Source organism: Denticeps clupeoides, chromosome 4, assembly GCF_900700375.1.
Source record: "Denticeps clupeoides chromosome 4, fDenClu1.1, whole genome shotgun sequence".
Lineage (NCBI taxonomy): Eukaryota > Metazoa > Chordata > Actinopteri > Clupeiformes > Denticipitidae > Denticeps > Denticeps clupeoides.
The window spans coordinates 29,039,374-29,061,117 of record NC_041710.1 but is presented as its reverse complement, the minus strand read 5'-3'; the positions used below and the strand labels follow the sequence as shown (position 1 = coordinate 29,061,117).

At 42.8% G+C, this 21,744-nt stretch overlaps 2 protein-coding genes across 16 annotated transcripts in view; both read left to right on the top strand.

Moving 5' to 3' along the window:
* The first annotated feature begins 1,484 nt into the window (after positions 1 to 1,484).
* On the top strand, positions 1,485 to 10,840 carry atg9b (autophagy related 9B). The gene is made up of 15 exons (XM_028976759.1): positions 1,485 to 1,731; positions 2,123 to 2,268; positions 2,373 to 2,416; positions 2,874 to 2,938; positions 3,037 to 3,207; positions 5,366 to 5,507; positions 5,675 to 6,423; positions 7,486 to 7,639; positions 7,820 to 7,999; positions 8,480 to 8,725; positions 8,855 to 9,102; positions 9,233 to 9,314; positions 9,429 to 9,510; positions 9,672 to 9,848; positions 10,446 to 10,840. Exons 2-14 carry the CDS (start codon positions 2,160 to 2,162, stop codon positions 9,827 to 9,829), a joined length of 2,430 nt encoding a protein of 809 aa, XP_028832592.1. The 5' UTR covers positions 1,485 to 1,731; positions 2,123 to 2,159; the 3' UTR covers positions 9,830 to 9,848; positions 10,446 to 10,840.
* Positions 10,841 to 14,866: 4,026 nt separating this feature from the next.
* Positions 14,867 to 21,744, top strand: part of obscnb (obscurin, cytoskeletal calmodulin and titin-interacting RhoGEF b) — a 55,343-nt gene continuing 48,465 nt past the window's right edge. For 12 of the 15 annotated variants that reach the window (XM_028975666.1, XM_028975662.1, XM_028975665.1 and 9 more), the window contains exons 1-6: positions 14,867 to 15,114; positions 16,027 to 17,104; positions 19,756 to 20,025; positions 20,397 to 20,657; positions 20,733 to 21,038; positions 21,286 to 21,552. In XM_028975666.1, the coding sequence (XP_028831499.1) occupies positions 16,027 to 17,104; positions 19,756 to 20,025; positions 20,397 to 20,657; positions 20,733 to 21,038; positions 21,286 to 21,552 (2,182 nt within the window). In that variant the 5' untranslated portion in view covers positions 14,867 to 15,114. The remainder of the gene's footprint in view (positions 15,115 to 16,026; positions 17,105 to 19,755; positions 20,026 to 20,396; positions 20,658 to 20,732; positions 21,039 to 21,285; positions 21,553 to 21,744) is intronic. The other 3 variants (XM_028975672.1, XM_028975671.1, XM_028975670.1) reach the window with 1 other exon arrangement.

The window sequence follows — 21,744 nt, the reverse complement described above, 5'->3', positions numbered from 1 at the left end:
GCTCCCCGGGTGCCTGTCATGGCTGCCCACTGCTCACCAAGGGTGATGGTTAAAAGCAGAGGACACATTTCACTGTGTGCTGCAGTGTATCACAATCACTTCACTTTCATAATATTATTGCACTGCACCATTTTGCACAGAACAATTTTTACTTGGAACCTTACCTTACATTGCCCACGTTTCATTGGTTTAGCTCTGTCTGTCTTCTTTGTTGTCTACATGTTTTGTTTGTGCTGAATGTTATTCTTCCACTGTCTCTGTCCCACGTTTGCACATGATCACAAACGTGCACTTTATGTCATCTGAATAAGATAAATAAGAATTTTGTACATCTGGTATTGACTGGTATTACTGTCCATAGTAGGGTTCAGAGTGTCATGTATTATTCACAATCAGGACACAGCAGGCCTGCTTTGTATACAGCGCCACCTCCTGACAGATCTTAGCTAGGTAGTTTATGCATATAATACATTGGGGCAGTGGTGGTCTAGCGGGTAAGGAAATGGACTCATAACCCAATGGTTGCAGGTTCAAATGGCACCGTCAAGGTGCCACCAAGGTCCCCTTGCTTGTACACACCCACTGGTTGCCCGATCCTCACTAAGGGTGATGGTTAAATGCAGAAGACACATTCTGTTGTGTGCATTGTGTGTTGTGCTAAGATCACCTTCAAAAAAATCTCCTTCACTTCCACCTATTGCTCTTTATGTGTAAAGTCTGACCCCAAGAATGTAATAATGTATTCAGAGCTTTTGTTTTGAAGTTTTGATGTTTCCTTGGAGTGAGATTTTTTTTTACAAGCATAACAAGGTTTATCTTATCTTAAGGTTTATCTTATCTCATCTTATCTTAAGCATTTGAAGTCTAGCCCAGTAGTTCCTTTTTTAGAATCTCATTTTTAGCAAACAAGTCCAGGCATGTTTGGCCCCTGAATTAACTCCAGAAAGCAGTTCCACTCAAGGCATAAGCAGAGGCCAAAACTGCACTGCTTCCAAGGAGATCTTCTCCAGCACACAGTGCACTTTTCTTTATATTTTTGGCAGCATTCTTATTTGTATTTTCACACAATATTTGTAAGGAGGTGGTCATCAAAAAACCTGGAGAGAAAATTCACCAGGAGATGGTGCATCTGTGACAGGAGGTTGAACACCAGGTCTGTTCCCAAAGCCACTGAACAACATGTTGATCGGCTACGAGTGGCAGACTTGAGAGGCCTGATGTATTGTATACTGTATATGAAAATTCTCTACCAGTGTTCACATGATCTAAAAGAACCATGATTCATCAAACCAGCCCAGTTCTGACACACAGCTGCATGCTCTGCTATCCTCCAAATTTGATGTCAGACACATAACTGTGCCAATTGTTAATGAATAAAGAAATCAAGTTTGGTCGAGGCGTGATGTCCAGGATAAGAGACGAGCAACCGCAGACAACCAGGATACCACATGACGCTCCAGAACACGGAAGTTGCGTCACGGAAGGGTGACGTCACGTGATATTTGTTGTTGACACTGTGGTCGAAGAAAGACAAAACCGTGGAAGTCATCGGGTGCGGGCCAGTGCGTTTCGCGGGGTGAAGCGACATGCTGTGTTGCGTCGTCTGAACGGCTGTAAACAGGACAGCGCCAGACCAGAGTCGCGGCCTGATCTCCGCCAGCTTAGCTAGCTGTTAGCCGTCGCTGGTGCATGTTAGTCGGGGTAGCTGCTGCTGGCTATCCGAAATGTCAGGTGAGTCGCAAACCCTCATCAACACGGTGCTGAAGATGGGTGCACTTTCTTTATGGCACGAGAGGGAAAAGTTATTAGCCAAAGACTAATATTAAACAGAATTTCATACCACAACACTTAATCTAAACCTATTGATTCTCGCTCGAACTGCGTTTATTTTCCCTACTTGAATTGATAGCGGACGCCAAAGTGGTCTCTCATTGTTCTCGTCCTTTAAAAGACAACGGTGACGTCAACTACAAACACGTGGTTTCTGAGTCCCTTAACGTCTGAGTTGCGTGGTGAAGAAATGATGATGATGATAAGTGCTCCATTGTTTTTGACCACGTCGGTGCTGTTGGCGTGTTTTACTCCCTACTCGTTTATACTCGCGTTTCGTATACTCTTGCAGGCGTTTCCAGACAGTGGCAGGGATAATGTGAAGCACCATGGCCAACTTTGAAGCCTACCAGGAGTATCAGAGGATCGAAGACTATGAAGAAGACTCCCCACCTGGCGAGGAAGATTTACTTGTGCACGTCCCAGAGGGCCTAAAGGGTAAAGAAGCACGCTTTTACTCATGCACATAGCTTTTTTTTTCTTTTGCTGTAGTGAAATAAGTAACATGTGTTTTTAACCATGCTTTCTTTTTCATTTTACAGACTCATGGCATCACATCAAGAATTTGGACAATTTCTTCACTAGAATATCCTTTCTGTGACCTCATTATTTAAAAAAAGAAAGAAAGAAAGTGAAGTCATTGTCACATGTGATACATAGCAGCACATCACACGGTGCACACAGTGAAATTTGTCCTCTGCATTTAACCCATCACCCCGAGTGAGCAGTGGGCAGCCATGACAGGCGCCCGGGGAGCAGTGTGTGGGGACGGTGCTTTGCTCAATGGCACCTCAGTGGGATTTTGCGGATCGTGATTCGAACCTGCAACCTTCTGATTACGCTGCTTCCTTAACCGCTAGGCCACCACTGCCCCGATAAACTGCTTATTGACATTCAGCAAAGGTCCCACCGAGATTTCACCTACCATTATTTTCATAGTACATGTACTATTACTGTTATTGTGCTATGTATTATAATTTTCTGTACGTTCAATATAGCTCTCATTCACAACTGTACATTCCGTCCTTAACACCGTGCTCCACATTTATCATTTCCACCAGAAAAATGGATTTGCCTGTATGATGCTTTCAGAGTTTTTTGAACTTGTGTAAGTTTCCCCACACACGTTTTCATTTTCATTCTTGTTTTCCTGCGTAATGTGTTGAGGCTTGTACGATTTGCCTTTGCTGCTCCCTTGCAATGCAGGCAATTCCTGTTTGTTGTGACGTTTACAACCTTCCTCTTCAACTGTGTGGAATATGACATCCTTTTTGCCGACCGAGCAGTAAACCACACCAATCCCAGTGTCAGCCCCCTGGACCGAAACAAGATCACCCTGCCGGATGCCATCTTGCCCAGCCAGCAATGTTTGGACAGGTAAGTTTTTAAGGTCTTTGTAAGACACCCACCACACGTCCGAGACGTCTGCTTGGTATGTCACTTTCACTTTCTTGTAGCGGTTTCTACAATCAAATGTGGCCTGTAGCTTTAAATGAGTCAAGGCGAGTCATCGAACGAATTCATGTCGCCTTCCAGTGGCCTGTTTTGTGATGAGCTACTGAGGCATACTGCGTAATCCCTGCCACGTCAAAATATCCGACTGGTAAACTATACTGCAGTTGCACCATCCCTGAGGCGTCAGTTTTGCTGAGCAGGTTATGTGTGTGTTTGTGTGCTGTGTTGTAGCCAGTGGGGCAAAATGCTGTGGCCAAATCTCGGAAATGTTGTGCAAGTATCAAATACATTTGGATCAGACGGAGCAGTGTGGAGTGGTTGTCTGGGATTTCTTTTTTTAATCTGTTCCAGGAGGGTCTTATGATATGCTTGTGCTGGGAGTGGCTTGTGGCCATACAGTATTTCTCCTGCTTCTTGCCACACTCTTCCTAGACACTGCACATCGATGGCCTCCTTTTTTAACCCTCTAACACTACCCACACTGTCGATCTTCTTGATAAACAGGATACCAAAGGCTCATACCTGAAACAAAGAAGAATATAAATTCTTCACTTGGCTGCTCCTGGCAACCAGACTCGGTGGTTTTCTAATGATTAAATTTGGACATGCTAAAGTGGAAGCTGCGTTCAGGGTATTGGATCAATATCCTATACCTAGTCTATAACTAGCAAGGGCCAGTGAAGCTGGATTATAGATTATAGAAACTGTGCATATGAAAACATCCAAAAAATGCTGCCCTCCAACCTAAGGCTTCATCATGCAGCTGTCTTTGTGTCCACTGGCCACAAGAGGGCAGTACATTAATCACTGAGCACAATACGTGCTCCCTAGCTGGCCAGAACTCTATTCTGAGACGTAAGCAGAGACATCGCTTCCATCGCGTCATTCTGGCTGATTTCTATAATTAGCTTTAACTGGCCGAGCACTACTTGCCCTGAGGGCTTCTCAGACCGACCTGCTACGAAAACTAAAAGTAGCACAGTTTCCCGGCTTGATGGTGGTTTGCAATGGTTTGATGTGCTGTGGGAGCAAACCAACTTTAAATTAGAACCCCAGAGCTAGAATCGAGCTGGTTGACAACCATCATACGGTATTGCAGAAGTTTTACAGTATTGCATACACTTTGCAGAGGTTTTATGAATTCAAACAAAAGTCAACAGATGTAGAACAATATTGTATTGCTGCTCAGAGAAAACTAGGAGAACAGAACAGAATATAATGTTTAATAAAAAAAGGACATTCTGCAATAACTCTTTTACTTAAATTAATATGTGATCTATGTTTGCAACTTCAGTAAACGGTGGTTTTGCGTTCACTGGCTTGTATTGGTGCCTACACAGGCACAGTACTGTATATCAGACGGTTCGCTTAGAATATCATTGCTGTCCCTTAACCTTAAACTTCGGTTTTTATTTTATCTTTTTCATTATAAAGTAGTTTTTTAACAGTAGAATACTAGGGGGAAATGCACAGTCCGTGTATGATGTGAGCTGTGTAAAGAAAAACATCATAAGAACATTGAGAACATTGTGGACATTGTGTACAAACCGAGTACTTAGAGAAGGGGTTGTCACGCTCTGTATTTTTTTGGAATGCATTTTAAAATGCCAAGTATGTGGTGTGTACTTTTTGAAGACACATTTCATTGTGTTTTGAATGCATGTGAGCTTCAAAGTTCCTCCAAAGAAAGGCCTGCTCTCGTAGAAGCGGCCTAATATGGGAATATACACATACATGTTAGATTCTAGTATTGTAACATGAAGTGAAAGTGAAGTGATTGTCATTGTGAAACACTGCAGTACAGCACACGGGGACACAACGAAGTATGTCCTCTGCTTTTATCCATCACCCTTAGTGAGCAGCCATGACAATCTTCCGATTATGGGTTCACTTCCCTACCCACTAAGCCAGCCACTGCACCAACCTTTTAAGATGTGTCTGTTACTTTTCATTTTTACTTTTTTTGGTGAAAGGGAACAAAATATCATCATGCAAATGTTATTGCTGTTAATGTTATTGCTGTACAGACATAGTATGTCATGTCTGACAATCCATTCAGTGATTCACTTCCCCCCCATAGGATTCAGGACAACAGCTGGATCGTTTTCCTTCTCATCATGGCTGCCATCTTCTGGATCTATCGACTCATTAAAGTCATCTTCAATGTTCTTAGCTACTGGGAGATACGGCAGTTTTACATTAAAGCACTGAAGATAAAAATGGTAAGACAGTTTAGAATTTTTCAATTATGTTTTTTCACGTCGAGTTTGAATTTGAATTTAAAAGCAATCATTCAGGGATATCTTGGAATGTACTGTAGGAAGACATTAGAAGAGTGATCTTATTTTAAACAGCCGTTGCATGGTTGCATCTGTTTTCCGTCTTGCAGGACGAACTATGTAACGTCACCTGGCAGGAAGTGCAGAGTCGGCTCATCAGCTTGCAGCGAGAGCAGCAGATGTGCATCCATAAGAAGGAGCTGACAGAGCTGGACATCTACCATCGGATTCTTCGCTTCAAGAACTACACGGTGGCCATGGTCAACAAGTCCCTGTTACCGGTGCACCTGCGGCTCCCTCTGCTGGGCGATGTGGTCTTCCTCACGCAGGGTCTGAAATACAACTTTGAACTCATCCTCTTCTGGGGTCCCTGCTCTCTGTTTCAAAACAAGTGGAACCTCCACCCCAAGTACAAGCGCGCGAGCAATCGCCTGGAGCTAGCGCGGCAGCTGAGCCGGGTCATCCTTCTCGCCGGAGTGGCCAACCTGCTCCTCTGCCCGCTGGTGCTGGTGTGGCAGGTTCTGTATGCCTTTTTCAGCTACGCCGAGGTCATCAAGCGAGAGCCGGGCAGCCTCGGAGCGCGGCGCTGGTCGCTGTACGGCCGCCTCTACCTGCGCCACTTCAACGAACTGGATCACGAGCTTCAGAGCAGGCTAAGCTACGGCTATAAGCCGGCTGCCAAATACATGAATGCCTTTGCCTCGCCACTCCTGGCCGTTATAGCTCGCAATGTGGCTTTCTTCTCCGGCTCAGTGCTGGCTGTGGTCATTTCCCTCACAGTCTATGACGAGGATGTCCTGACAGTCCAGCATGTGCTTACTGCCATCACTGTGCTTGGAGTGGTCATCACCATTGCAAGGTGAGGAGGATTTACAGAAGGGACAGTGGTTCAAATCAAAATCAAACCAATCTTTTATATAGAGCATGTTTTTTTTACAACCTAGGTTGACCAAAGTACTAAAATAATTAAACAGTTAAATAGAAACCTGGATAGATTAAATGAATAAAACTGGTACAATGCCTTTAAGTTCCAAATGCCATTTGAAATAGGTAGTTCTTAAGAACAGAGACTGATCAGTGAGGTTTTGACGCTCCAGGGACGGCGCCTTCCAGAGTTTTGGACCAGCACCTGCAAAAGAGCGATCCCCCAATGTCCATAGCTGTCAAGCCTAACGCGGGGCCCTGCTTGGTTGATGAAACCAGGTCCCCTGACAAATAAATTTTTATTTTATTTTTTTGCTTTTATATAGCTTTAGTGGCCTTATTGGCCCCATAATACTGTATCTGAAGTCTCTTTCCGAGATTCAACCTTGGTGCAGAATTATAGCCACTTTGATCCAGTCACAGATTTCCCCAGGACGCGCCGTTTCGGCGTCTGTAGCTGTAAATGCTAAAGAGGAGGAGAGACGCGAGACGAGGCGCAGAACGGCCTATAGGAGTGAGCGGGCATTCACGTAGATGGCGTTGCAGCACCATTCACCAATTACAATGTTTGGCACAGACAGGAAGTCATGTCGGTGTTTTTACAAAAATAAAATTGAATCCTTTATGACCCCAAGTTCCAGAGACAGCCGTTTGAGCTGCCATTCCCTGAACGGCGAGCACTCTGGTCTTCACCAGGACCGTAGGCAGGCTAGGGTAACTCGCAAAGTGACATTTTCATGTCAGGGTTCAGGGGACATGCTAAATGATTTTAATATGAACATTAATATGACTGCATGCACCTGAATCCACTGAAATCCTTCTAAGAAAAACGAATCCGTGAACAAAAACTAGCCTTACCCTTGAGGTCTCATCATGTGGTTGGTCTTGAGGGTGTCTTGACTGTCCACAGTCTAATGTCGTTTTGTGCACGGTCACACAGAAGATGAATAATCAGTGTCCTAAACAACATGTAATTGATTGGTCACTCTCCTGGCAGATCTTTCATCCCAGACGAGCACATGGTGTGGTGCCCAGAGCAGCTGCTGAAGTGTGTGCTGGCACACATCCACTACATGCCTGATCACTGGAAAGGAAATGCCAACAAGAGTGAGACGCGTGACGAGATGGCTCAACTCTTCCAGTACAAAGCTGTGAGTTTTTTGCATGGTTAAAGCTACATGGTTCCACTGATTATCTTCATTGTTTGGCACCCCTGTACAGTTCAGTACATTGTTGTTTATACTGGCATATTGAACACAAATTGCATTGTAATGTTCTTGGCTGGAAGTGTATTGCTTAGTCATCTGAATGATTTTTGTGTTCCTTGGCAGGTATTTATCCTGGAGGAACTGCTAAGCCCCATCATCACACCCTTCGTCCTTATTTTTCTATTTCGAAATAAATCCCTGGAGATCATTGACTTCTTTCGTAACTTCACCGTGGAGGTTGTGGGTGTGGGGGACATATGCTCCTTTGCCCAAATGGACATTCGTCGACACGGAAACCCACAGGTAAATGCAGTTTGTCTTCACCTTCATTAAAGTGTCTCTTAACAGGCCAAATACATTCTTATAAAAGAAACATGTGAAGTGACTGTCATTGTGATACACAGCAGCACAGCACACGGTGACACCACAAAACGTGTCCTCTGCTGGTAGTAGCCTAGTGGGTAACACACTCGCCTATGAACTAGAAGACCTGGGTTCGAATCCCACTTACTACCATTGTGTCCCTGAGCAAGACACTTAACCCTAAATTGCTCCAGGGAGACTGTCCCTGTAACTACTGATTGTAAGTCGCTCTGGATAAGGGCGTCTGATAAATGCTGTAAATGTTTTAACCATCACCCTTGGTATGCAGTGGGCATCTAATCTTTGTGGCTCTTTGTTGAGGCATGTTGGCTGCTCATATGGTCCTGTGAAGTTTACAGCCTATATTATGGATTTGATTAGGCAAAGTGACTCTAATGCTGATTTTCTCCTTTTTCACAGTGGATGTCTGAGGGTCAGACAGAGGCCTCCATCTACCAACAGGCAGAGAATGGCAAGACTGAGCTCTCGCTCATGCACTTCACAATCAAGAACCCTTGCTGGCAGCCTCCTTTGGAAAGCTCTGTGTTCATCAGCCATCTTAAGGAGAAGGTGCAGCAGGATGCCCAGATGGGGCCATCCACCCAGCTACTGCTGTCTGAGGCTCCGCTGTGCAGCTCTCTGCTCTCCAATGACTCTGCCACAGGCGTGAGTGTCGCATAACAGCACCTACAAAATAATTACATTTTTACAAAGAACATCATTTATGTCTTTATATATTTTTGAATTTAAAATATTTCTGGTAAAAAAAACACTTTTTGAACTGTAACACCGCAGCCAGACAACCTGTTGGCAAGTGTACTGGCTCACCCAGTTCTAACAGCGCCAGGGCTGCCCAGAAGAGACCGCCGCATCCTGCCCACCAGCACAACTGCCTCCGCTGCTGCCTCGGTCCTGGCCTCGCTGTCCGCTTCTCAGCAACCACATATTGGTCAGCCCTTCTCTGCCCAAAGCCTCATGCCATCCAGCGGCCAGCGTCCACATGAAAGTCATATGTACTTCAGTGATCGCACCATGGTGGACAGGTGAGCATTTTGGTTGTGAATTTACTATTAAAAGAAAATCTGTGGCCATGTCAAACGGTATGACTCACTTTTATGCAATAAGCTGTGCCGTTTAAATGAATTAATGCAGCATTTTTCTGGTCTTTCACAGCGACTCAAAAATTCACAGTTCAGCTCTCATGTCTGAGCTGGCCTCTGCTGAGATGAGCCTACATGCCATTTACATGCATGAGGTAATGTATTTCATTGGCTTTGGGATGTCATACGGTGAGCAATTTTGTTGCGTAATAAAGCGAAAGTAGACATTTACACACTGTATTCTCTGATATCTGTATACTGTTTTAAAGGTCCACCAGCAGAACTCTCAATCTCAAGCATCTGGAGGACCCTTTCAGGCTCCACTCCCATTAAGAGATCCAAGTGACATGGGTACAAATATTTCATTCTAATACATTATAACCTGTGTAAATCTTTTAATGCTCTGTTTAATGCTCTGTGACTAGTATTTTTATTTGATAGTCTTATTTATCCCTGTTTGTTAAGAAGTGGACTTTTATGTTGAGATTGATTTCATTTGACTTCTTTGTTAGCTTCTGGAACCCAGACAGTGCACGCCCATCCAGGAAACCGGTCTGTACCAGGCCAGCTGCGTCTAGGTGGCTGGGCAGAGGTGGAGGAGGAGGAGGAACAGGAAGTGGACCCAAGTAATATCTCTCCATCAAAGCAAGCAAGCAGAAGTAGTCTATGAAGTGCCTTAAACTTGTACAGTAAGTCGGACTCTTGGCACTGTGTTATACAATATAGATATGTAACTCTTATCAAGACCTCATAATATATACAGAAATTAAGTTTGTTGGATTAAGGTTTTTATTAAAACATTTGTCCACATGTCCAGATTGGATGCTTTGAAATATCAGTCTGGAGAAACACGTTTTGGAATTCTGATCACCAGAAAAAAAGGAAAGAGAAGCAAAAGGCTGAAATTGCTGGCCACAAATGTACAGTCAGGATTTTAATGATAAAACACAGAAAAAAACATAGCACATCATAGGGCATTAGTGTTTTTGCACAACAAAGCATCAGGGATCAATGGTATGGAAAGCAACAGAAGAGAATGGATATCAGAACTGCACATTAGCACATACTGGCTTTTCACCTTTTTAATCAGCATCCAAAAAATAGTGGCACAATCATTATAATAAGATATGGTTATTTGAATAATTTTTTGTTAAATTATTTTCCTTCTTGAATACTAAGCATCAAAGTGGTCAAATTAATTAACAGTTCTAATCATCACTTCACATCATTGACATCATTTGTGTTATTTCAGCCCAAACAACTGCTATTCTCTCTCTTGTTGGCAGTTTCTGAATTCATTTGCTGGGTGGAAACTGTGGCCTTAGGTAACCTGTTCCAAGCTCCTACATTGAATGTGTTGGACGTCTTACACTGGCCATGGAAGAGGGCTTGAGAAGTTGGACACTGTCTGCAAAGTCCTACAGGTTGGGTGAACTCTTGAGGGGAAACTACAGAATGTCTTCCATCCCTCTCGTGTTAAAAGCAACGATAGATCTCATCCACATAGCTCTGCAGTTTTTATATATATATATATGTGTGTGTGTGTGTGCGTCTGTGTGTGTGTAAGCATTCATAAATGCTTATAGTGGTGAGTCAAAGGACTTGTTCCACTGCAGGATTATTTTGTCACAGAATAATTGTGTGTTGCTTGATTATGGTTTTTTTTTTTTGTTGTTTTTTTTGACAGAATGCAGGTGCTTAAAAATATGTCATTCTTTGGGGCCTTCTTTTCTGGCCCATTTAGTTTTTTTTTTTTTTTTTGTCATGATAGCAACGCTGGCTACATAAAAAAAAATATTAATTTTATTTAAACCAATAGCTGCCTTCTCTGTCCAGTCTGAGTTCGAAATCAATATTTTTGGAAATTTGAGGATTCAGGAATAGTGGGTCCTAGAGGGCAAATGTCATTCACTTCAGACACTACTGACAACGCTCTGTTACCTCTCATAAATTCTTAGCAAAGCCAGTGTCATGACCCAGTATTTCTGTACATTTGATGTGATTGCTGGGACATCTTCGTTTACTTGCTCCTCTACTTGAAGCACATTTTAAAAACCCACAGTTGAGTCCCTCATGCGGACAACCAAGTGAACTGACTTCCTCATACTGCTCCTTAAACGTCCAGCCATCATATCTCTGACAGCTGTGTAATTACTGCAAAGCAATGTATAGAGTAATTCCTATTTGATCAAAATTCATTCATTCATTCATTCATTAAGTCTATTCAGTTCTTTTCGTGTCTCAGAAATGTGTTTTGGCCAACTTCAGATTTTGAAGATTACATGTCTGACCATACATGTTTTGGCAAATGTATAAATACTTTTATTTATTTAATTTTTGTGCTGTGGTGCTTTACAAAAGTGTTCAGACCCTTTCAGATTAGGATCTTTGATGTTGATCGTAGGTTCTCTCAGTGTTCCTCTGTGACCTTTCAGTGCATGCTGGGGTCACTGTTCTGTTAAAAACCCTGCCTGCATGCAGAGAACCAACTAAAAGCTTCAGAAATTGTGTGGTATGAGGACGACCATTTGGAAATTTGAACAAATCGCCGTTTCTGAATTGATGGCATGGCATGTCCATTTTCATGTACACGGAAAAAGCAGACATGCGAAATCCATGGAAATAAACAATTTGTCAGAATGACAGTGGTGTCCATTTTTGTTTGAGTTCCATATGATCATGTTTTGGCCCGACTCATCCTTTGTGGAGTGGTTTTGGACTACTTGCGTATGTAAACATTTCAATTTTTACATGTATTTACAGATTTGGAAAAAACAGGCTGCTTTCACTGAAGCAGTTTGGATATTATTTTTTTGATCAATTTGTGCTCTCGTATGTTTCAGTAAGGGTCTGAGGAGTTTTTTTTGTAAGGCACTATGTTATCTCATTCAAGTGTACAAAAATGCAGCAATATTTGTACAGTCGAAACAACAATTTTAGAAGTATTTTTTAAAATGGCATGAATATATCACACTCAGTCAACATGTAATCAAAGCACTGTACCACAAAGCATACTTGGAATGATCATTTTGACTGTAATACTTAATCATTTTATTCAATGTGTGTTGCTAAACATTTTTTTTTTTATCCTTATGCAGGAAAATGTCATACTGAATATTTTGGTGGAGGAAAATGCACAATATTGACCATTTTTTGAGAGGTTGTGCTGTGACAATTTATTCCATGAACAAGGAATTATGTAATTGGTGGCGGTGTGTCCTCACTGGGCAGACTCCAATTCTTATTTTGTTTCTCAGGTCACTGAAAGGTGAAACAATTAAGGAATTATTTAGCTGGGTCAAAGCTTCATCTATGCCTGAAGTAGTAATGTATATTGTAGATAACGTTTACCTTCTGCAGAGTACATACTTTTTGAAAGAAAAAGCTGTAAGGGACAGCTTCGTCTGAAGTCGTGACGTGTCTGACTACTCAGACTAGTGTAGAAATAGCATCACCACAGATATCGTGTAGTTCTGTCTTATTAGGACGTAACTACCATCAACCATTTAAGTGTGTTTTAGTTGCACATATGTACAGTATTTATTTTGACAGGTAGATTTGGTGGTGCCGATATAATATGGCAAGTTGGTGTGGTAGCTTTCTGTCTCGCTGTGTACTCATTATGAAGCGGTGGCAGGGATGCTAGTGTAAATCCGGCTCTATTCACCTGTCCACTGTGCTAATGGATCAGTCTATGGTGCTAATTTGTGTGTGAGTGAGGGTGTGAACGTCTTTAATTTAACGAATGCTATTCGAAAATAAGTCATGCCAAAAGAACACCGTTTATTTGTTGCACCACAGCTTTACAGTACCATGTATATCCTGGAAGCAAGATGAGTTTCAGTGTGTGTATATTAATCAGCCAACTGAGATGAAAGATATAATTGATTTCAAATAAAATCTATTATTCATTTTACCACCTTTCATGTTTACTGTTTTTAATGTTAATATGATCGCAGTGTTTTTGTACATTTTTGCAAAAGTACATTCATTTTCACTGGTTTAATTTGGATTTGGGTAGTAATAATTCCCTGGTGGGTAGTAATAGTTCCCTGGTGACAGGGAAAACAAGGTCGTCCAACATATTTTTAATTTCCATGTGAACCAGAAAACCACAAAGTCCCAGGTTCAAGTGCCATTTAGGCTCTGTGTCCCTGTAACTACTGACTGTAAATCCCTCTGGTTGATCAGTACACGTCTCAAAATAAAACCTGCATACAAATAAAGTCTGCACTGGACATGCTGAGACCATTAAAAATGTCTGAATAAAGTTGCAATCGCTGCTGAAATACCCACGTTGTTTTCTTTTTAAATAAATTACTAGAGTTATTTTAAAATGTGATTTGTCTTCTTACTGCGCCACCTTGTGGTAGATTTAAAAATGTCTTCTTGCTGCTGCTGCACTGGCATGGATACATACACAAATGCAATGATATTTATTAAATACACTTAACAATTCAGAAGTTAAAAATATTAATACTTTACAGCCATTTTATAAATTGATTTGCCAACCGATCCACATTGGAGGGCCCATAGGTCAACCCAGGACACACTGGAGAAATGATATCTCCAATCTGGTCTGGGAACGCCTTGGGGTCCTCTAGGAGGAGCTGGTGGAGGTGGCTGGGGAGAGGGCTGTCTGGGATTCCCTACTTGGGATGTTGCCCCCGCGACCTGGACTCGGATAAGCGGAGGAAGACGACGATGATTCGATAAAATAAAGTTTGAATATGAGACACAAGGTCCTGTGGATATGGTTCACCGTCCGCTACCATCTGGGCAGCAGAGAAAGCCTTTTAACAGGCCGTGTGGGCCGTGAGGGTACATCGCCAACTTAAAACTCCCCGTGTGCTTTTAAATCCTCTCTCTAAACTATTTCAGTAGGTTGTCTGCTCAAACACGAATTAAAAAATACAACAGTCCTCCACCACACTGAAAAAAGTGAACTGCTTAAACTTAAAAAAATTGAAGTAATCTTTCACGCCTAATTATTTTAACAGCGACGTAATGTAAATAAACAGGTTATGGCAGGTTTAATTGGTTTATTTACATTACGTCAGTACTAAAATATTAGTTTTAGAGTATCCAGAGTATTTCTCTTTTAAACTAAGCTGTCTAATTTATGCTTATGATATATATATTTTTTTCTTTACTATAATAGTAAATAGTTAGTGGGTAACACACTCGCCTATGAACCAGAAGACCCAGATCCAAATCCCACGCAATACCATTGTGTCCCTGAACAAATGTCTCCAGGGGGACTGTCCCTGTAACTACTGATTGTAAGTCGCTCTGGATAAGGGCGTCTGGTAAATGCCGTAAATGTAAATGTAAATGTAAAATATTAGATGTGACAGATTACTTCAATCTTTTTAAGTTTTATTAACTTTTTACAGCGTATGGATGCGCTGATGTTTATTTAATGTGTTTTTTTCTCATTACAGTAGTTAAAAAAATATTATTTTGCTCTTTTAACCTTTTTAGTAATTATAATTTAGCCAGTGTTACCTTTTTTTTTTTTTTTTTTTTACCTGAGGACAGCTGAAGCCTGTACTCGAACATGAAGTGACCGTCGCGTTAACAGTGGGCGACATTGTCGCGTCGCCTAGCGGTGATGGCCGCCTCTCGCCGGGCTATTTTGGAAAAGGAGGCCGCACCGAAAAAGGCACGTCAGCTATCTGGCGTCATGAGGAACCGAAGAAGTAAATGAAAATAGTGCCGCCGACCCGCCGCGGGAGATTGGGGGGATTTTTACCACACCTACAGTTTTCTCCACGTTCCGAGTCGACTCGCTTAGTAGCATCATCATCATCATCATCTCCATCTCCATCTCCATCGTCGTTATTGTTATTTTTCCGCAGTTTGACCCCGCGTTCGGAATGAGAGGAGCCTTCGCATGACCTTTAGTACCTCAGAGAGTACCGAGTGAGGCTTATCACAGCACAAACAGCAAAGGTAAGCGCCTTAGACACTAGTTAGAAGCCAATTATAGTGTGTTTACGTTTTTACCTTTTTAATTACAGTAATATAAATTATTTTTTTAAAGTGGCTTTTTGTTAAACTATTCCTGTGGAGGTGAACGGCGTGACTCCCAACCATTTAGCGTCGCTCGGCACAATGGACGTGGTTTGTGGGTTTGTGTGTTGAGCTGTAAATTACAACATCGTGTAAAGTTGGGTGGAACACAGCTGATGGCGGCCGCGCTTCTACAAATGGCCGTGCGCTGAGATGAGCCGGGACAGCTGCGGTTATTTTTGGTCTCAGGCTGGAGGCTCCAGGCAGTGTGGTGACAGAGATGGCAAATGTCACCCTTTTCTTATATATATATATATATATATACGTAGAGAGAGAGAACCAATTTCCCCACATTCGCTGTTCTCACCAACACGTTTTGTCGATCCATTTTACATTTTACATTTTACAGCATTTACCAGGCGCCCTTATCCAGAGCGACTTACAACCAGTAGTTACAGGGACAGTCCCCCCCTGGAGCAACTTAGTGTTAAGTGTCTTGCTCAGGGACACGATGGTAGTAAGTGGGGTTTGAACCCGGGTCTTCTGGTTCATAGGCGAGTGTGTTACCCATCCTTCGGGGAAATTTGCGTACTACATGACCCATTACTAATGCATACAGTAGGTAGGTAATAAACTGCTCCGTCAGAGGACAGCCGATGGCAATCACGTGTGAAGGTTTGTTTGGACTGACCAAGTCCCAGGCCTCATTCCCAGCACAGATTTGTTTTGAACGATCGCCTGACATTGACATGTCGAACATAACCAGCTATCATCACAGCAGCATGTAGAGCTATTAAAGGCGCGGTCAACTTTTTTTTTTTTTTTACACACGTGGTGCTCTTTGTATTTCAGATGGACCAGGACCCGTTTGGTGGCGCCCCGCGGTTCCTAACACGGCCGAAGGCGTTTTCTGTCTGTGTGGGCAGAGATGCGACACTGAGCTGCACTATTGTGGGTAACCCTGTGCCCCTTGTCACCTGGGAGAAGGAAAAGCTGCAGCTGTCAACGGGTGGCCGCTTCAAAACCGTGGAGGATGGTGACATCTACCGCCTGACCATCTATGATCTGACCTTGGAGGACAGCGGGCAGTACATGTGTCGCGCCAAAAACCACGTCGGCGAGGCTTACGCTGCCGTAACCCTCAAGGTGGGCCTGCCTATGCAGATGGTGGAGAGAGCTCCAGTTTTCATGGTCAAGCCCATGTCGGCACGCGTCGCTTTGGGCGGTGATGTCACCTTCTACTGCCGAGTGGCTGCCCATCCTGAGCCTAACTTCGAGTGGGAGAAGGATGGCCGCTACCTTGGTGAGACGAACCGTATCAAAATTAAATCGAGTGGTGACGGCAGCTCTTTGCGGATCCATAGCGTGCGCAGCCTGGACAGCGGCACCTTCACCTGCCGAGCCCAGAATTCCGTTGGTCGGTCCCATGCTGCCGCTGCCCTGGTGGTGGACACGCAACAGATGGCGAAACCCGACAAAGGCAGCTCTCTGCTCTCGCACCTTCAAAAACGGAAGGAGGAGATGCAGAAAGACATCTCATTTTACCACATGGTAGAAAGCAGCTCATCCTCCGGCGCTAAGATCACAGAAGAGCTTAGCACCCTTGGCCTGGCTATAGATAATGACCAACGGTCATCTGACCTGGTTAGCAAGCTGCCCAAAGGCGTCTTCACTCGCACCTGCATGGTGACCGAAGGGAAGCATGCAAAGCTCAGTTGCTTTGTTACTGGTCATCCAAAACCACACATTGTCTGGAGGAAAGATGGGGCGAACATCAGTGAAGGCAGACGCCATGTCATGTATGAAGACCATGCCGAGAACTTCATCCTCAAGATCCTTTATTGTAAACAGAGTGACAATGGCCTCTACACCTGCAATGCCTCCAATATGGCGGGCCAAACCTACAGCGCTGTACTGGTCATTGTCAAAGGTAAGGCTTTTTATATTTAAATTGAGCATTTAGGGCCAACTGTAAATGTAAAGTACTGCTTCTTGTAACAGCCAAGACCTTCATTTGGACAATTTTCTACGCTTCTTCTACAGTTTCTATACATTTTGATAACACAAGTTACGTTATTTCCATAACTAGCGGTCAGAACTATGAACAAGTGTGACATGTATGTAGTACTAGCCGTGCTTTACTACTGGGTACTTCAGTATAAAGTTATGACAAAAGCCATACAAGCAGTTTGAAAACTTGCCATGTGATGCACGGGACACAGAAAACTAGTCTCACTTGTGGTGTAAAATGTGGTGCAGCCTGAATCCCTATTCAATATAACATATGTAAACTGAACTTTGAATGTCTGGGTTTATGATAATAATTTCCTTTGAATTTCATTGAAATTAGTTAAAATTTTACCTTGCTAGAGGTAAGAGTGTTTCAGATGTCTGCAAAACCTTCAGTTGTTTAAATACATTGAAACTAAATGATGTTCCACATTATCTGATTACCCATACCCATAATTATTAGGACAAGTAAAAGTGCAGAAATTGTTTTAGCATTTTTGTCTCATTTGAATTGTACTCTGATTTCGTAGGTTTCTGGGTAGTTAGCCAGGTAACAGCAAATACTTAATACTGTAAAGCTTAATATAGCTAAATAAACAAAATTCAAAATATATTGATCACCTACAACATTAATCCACTGACGTTGTATATATTATATACATAATTGTATTATATTAAATAGATTAAGGCAGTCAGTTCTTGAAGGTCAAGTTTTAGATTGGAAGCCGCAAAAATGGCCTCTTCCAAAAGAAGCCGTTGTTTGTTCAAAGCATGCAGTATTCCTTAGGTATCAAAAGAGGTCCAAGGAAGGACCTGGGTTTAAGGCTCATTGATTCAATATAGTGTGATGGTTAGCCCGCCTGGTCTTGTCAGGCAGTATGTCTCAAATTATGAGAACTAGCTCATGACACAATGGAAGAACATGGTCTAGTGTGATGACTTTCCTGATTCTGCATTATGAGAAGGGACAAACTTTGGGTAAAATAATGATATATGAATGCAGAATACTTAGCCATAAATGTATTCAGTAATGTATTCTGTTGAAGTAATGTCTTCAGAATACTTTCTTAAATGCATGCGTAAAACAGCTGTATCATGAATTAAATATCAACATTATTATTGTGTTGTACTGATGTGTGAAGAAGAAACATGTCCTCAAAACCACAACTTAAATGAAGACATTTAAGCAACAGGTAAAATTTATTTAGGCCTTTTTGGACTGAATTCTGAATACGTAGTTTTCTGTGTGTGTTCTGTGTGTGTATTCTGTTGCCTCGAAACCCTGGGAGGGACACTGTGATTGGTCCTGGCATTCCTACCTAAAGATTGTTGCGGACCAACAACATCACCTAATGGCAGTGGCGTAAAAATGTCATCCCGTGGCAAAACTCTTTAGGAAAGGCTTAAACATTGAGCAAAGTTAGAGGCAGTAAGCAGACAACCATTTCACCCAGAGCTAGAGTAACCAAGCTGCAGCACATAATAAGGTGATGTAGCATCATGTTTCATCTATTTTTTGCTGGTGCTGAATAGCTCACAGTTGTTGTGATGGGCCGCAGCTAGCTGTCTGTTGGCGCTGGTGTTTAGGTGATTTTCCATTTGAACATTTGAGAGCCGGACAGAGCAGCCAGTCCCTTGTGGACCCTGGCTTCACCTTTGTCAAATGCCAGCCGTAAAAGGGTGAAGCTCATTTGATATTGACCTTAAGATAGACTTGCTGCTGTTCTTGAATAAATGTAAATGTAATGTAAATAGTCCTTTAGGGCCAAGGCCCCCGTTCTTAGTATCCTGTTTCTAACCTTATCATTAGTTACTCTTTCTACTCAATAAACACCTCAGGAAAAGACCATGTTGAAATCCACACGTCTGTCATTACTCCAACTGCTTGCTGGAGTAAAAGTGGCAGCATGAAGTGGAAGAGTGTCAAGCGAAGAGCTCTCAGCTCTTTTGGGCTGTCATTTGCCATGCAGAGCTAGAGGTTACAGATTGTACCTATGTACATATGGTGGTTATTGGTAGGGGTGTTGAAATTAATCTCATAATTGATGCATCGCGATGCAGACTTGGACAGAACACAATCAGTTATATCTTAATGACGTTGCTTGGTGATTTTCTAGTTAAAAAGTAGTGCCTATAGTGATTGTGGCTGATTGCCACAATCACTAGGTAGGAGCAAGGCCTTAACTCTCATCTCATCTTATGTCTGAAAACATAATGTGAAGTAATGTAGAAAAAGTGATGGGATGTGTCGTGATGCATTGATATTCGATTAGTAATCGAATCCAATGGTGAGTCCACTGAAGATGTGAAAATGTAAAAATCTGCTACTTCAGTGTAAAACATCAGCAGTGTGGTCTGGAGCCAGTGTTGTCCATTCTTGGCTACTGTGTAAGTGTGAAAACATGGCAGACTTATTATAACTAAATGTAGCTTAATACTCCTGAAATCCCGCACACTGAGCCGGGATTTAAATTCACAACCTTGGAGATGCTAATGTTTTGCAGCACTGTTCATTTTTGTAACACATACATACATTCTGATAATAATACTGATATATTTTACTTGTGGCAGAGCCCAAAGTGCCATTTAAGAGGAAGCTGCAGGATGTGGAGGTGAAGGAAAAGGACACGGCCATGCTGTTGTGTGAGGTGCCTGTTGCTGCTACTCAAGCAGCCTGGTTCATGGAGGAGACGCGCCTGGAGCAAAATGCCAAGTACCGCATGGAGGAACAAGGCACAGTGCGCCGCCTCACCATCAGCCATGTCACCACAAATGATGATGCCGTCTACATCTGTGAGATGAAGGAGGGAAGCCGCACTGTTGCTGAACTCACGGTCCTTGGTAATGTTAATAGACCTGTCGTGTGTGTTTGCATGAGATTGAGAACTGGGGAAGGTGCAAATCTTGTTTTGTGAATGCAGATGTTTTCAAAATACAATTTATGCAGTCATATAACTTTTTATTATCAGAAATCTTTTTTGAAATGGCAGGACTCGTCACATTTGGTTGGGGTGTCTCGGTTCCAGCCGACCTTTCCAAATTAGAAAACTTATCAGATTTAGAAACATTATCAGATTCAAAGAACAAAATACTATGTTGCTGAACTAAAATGTATCCCACTGTTTGTCCTGTATATATATATATATATATATATATATAGATCTTATACATTTATGGCATTATCTTCCCTCACCTCTGTGCTTTATGTGTAGGTAACATTACAAAGAAGCTTCCGCGCAGGACTGTAGTCCCTGTCAGTGACACAGTGATCTTCTGTGTGGAGCTTGAGCAACCCTGCGGAACTGCCTATTGGACAAGGAATGGTGAGAAGCTGTCTGAGGACGCCCGCATCTCCATTGCTTGCACACAGCGGCAGTACACCCTGTCTATTCGTGACTGCAAAAGTGAAGACTCCGGCGAGATAGCCTTCATAGCTGGAGACTGCAAGACGTCCACGCGCTTTTCGGTTACAGGTATTAATAATAGCATGCACACACAAAGCCTTTGGTCAAATGTGACCATGGTTTACGGGGCTTTCATTGTTGTAGCCCCAAGAAAGCACCCCCCAGATCCCCCAGTTGACCCTGTGGTGCGGAACAAGACTGACGCCGCCATCACCTTGTGCTGGTCACCTCCGGAGAGTGACCGTCCTGTGCCTATCACCGGATACATGGTGGAGAGGAGAAAGGTGGGGGCCCAGACCTGGGTGAAATGCAACCAGATGGGCTCTGTGCCTTACACCCATTACACGATAAGCAGCATCCCTGAGGAGGCCAGCTACCAGTTCCGCATCTCAGCTGTGAACGACTTTGGGCAGAGCGCCTTTCTCGAAGTCCCTGGAACTTTCTACCTTGGTGAGACAGAAACCTTCTTATCATACTCTTATCATAATAATAAGAATATAATTCTCTTTATAATACATGAATAATCATTTAAGGACATTTGTGTGGTGGAATGGGAAATTGTAGGTAATCCTCGTTTTCAATTTTAATAGCCAGTAAATAAATGTTTTTTTTTTATTGTTTATATATATGTGTGTGTGTGTGTGTGTGTGTGTGTGTATCACCAAATGACTTTTCCATTCTGTGTTGCCTGCTGCAGAGCCCACAGCGGAGCTGAAAACAGGGCTGATAAACTGCAGCGCCATTGCGGGTGAGGAGGCATCTCTCACGGTTGAGCTCACTGCCATCTGCTCAGGCTCGTGGACGCTGAATGGGACTCTCCTGCGCAGTGGAGCTAATTACCTCATCACTCGCTCCAAGACCACACACACGCTGCTCATTCGCGAGTGCCCCCTTGAGCTGGATGGAGCCCAAGTTAAGTTTGTTGGCGGGGGCTCAGAGAGCGCGTGCACCCTCAAAGTGAAAGGTAAGAGTTTCTCATGGGGCCCATTCCCCTTAAGCGGGAGGGACATTAATGTTGTGGCTCACTGATACCTTGCTGAATACGTCAAGTAGACCTTATTTATTGCATCTTCTGCGACTTGTGCAATCCAATCCAGTCCAACATAGCTGCTATTGATCAAAGATAAGCATGGGTTGCTGTGTTACTCGAATTGTG

Bases quoted from the DNA above. Each gene is read 5' to 3' on its own strand.
- atg9b (XM_028976759.1), top strand. From the start codon at position 2,160: ATGGCCAACTTTGAAGCCTACCAGGAGTATCAGAGGATCGAAGACTAT. The intron at 2,417-2,873 runs ATATCCTTTCTG...ACCGTGCTCCAC, and splicing joins TGGACAATTTCTTCACTAGA to ATTTATCATTTCCACCAGAA. The intron at 8,726-8,854 runs GTGAGTGTCGCA...GTAACACCGCAG, and splicing joins CCAATGACTCTGCCACAGGC to CCAGACAACCTGTTGGCAAG.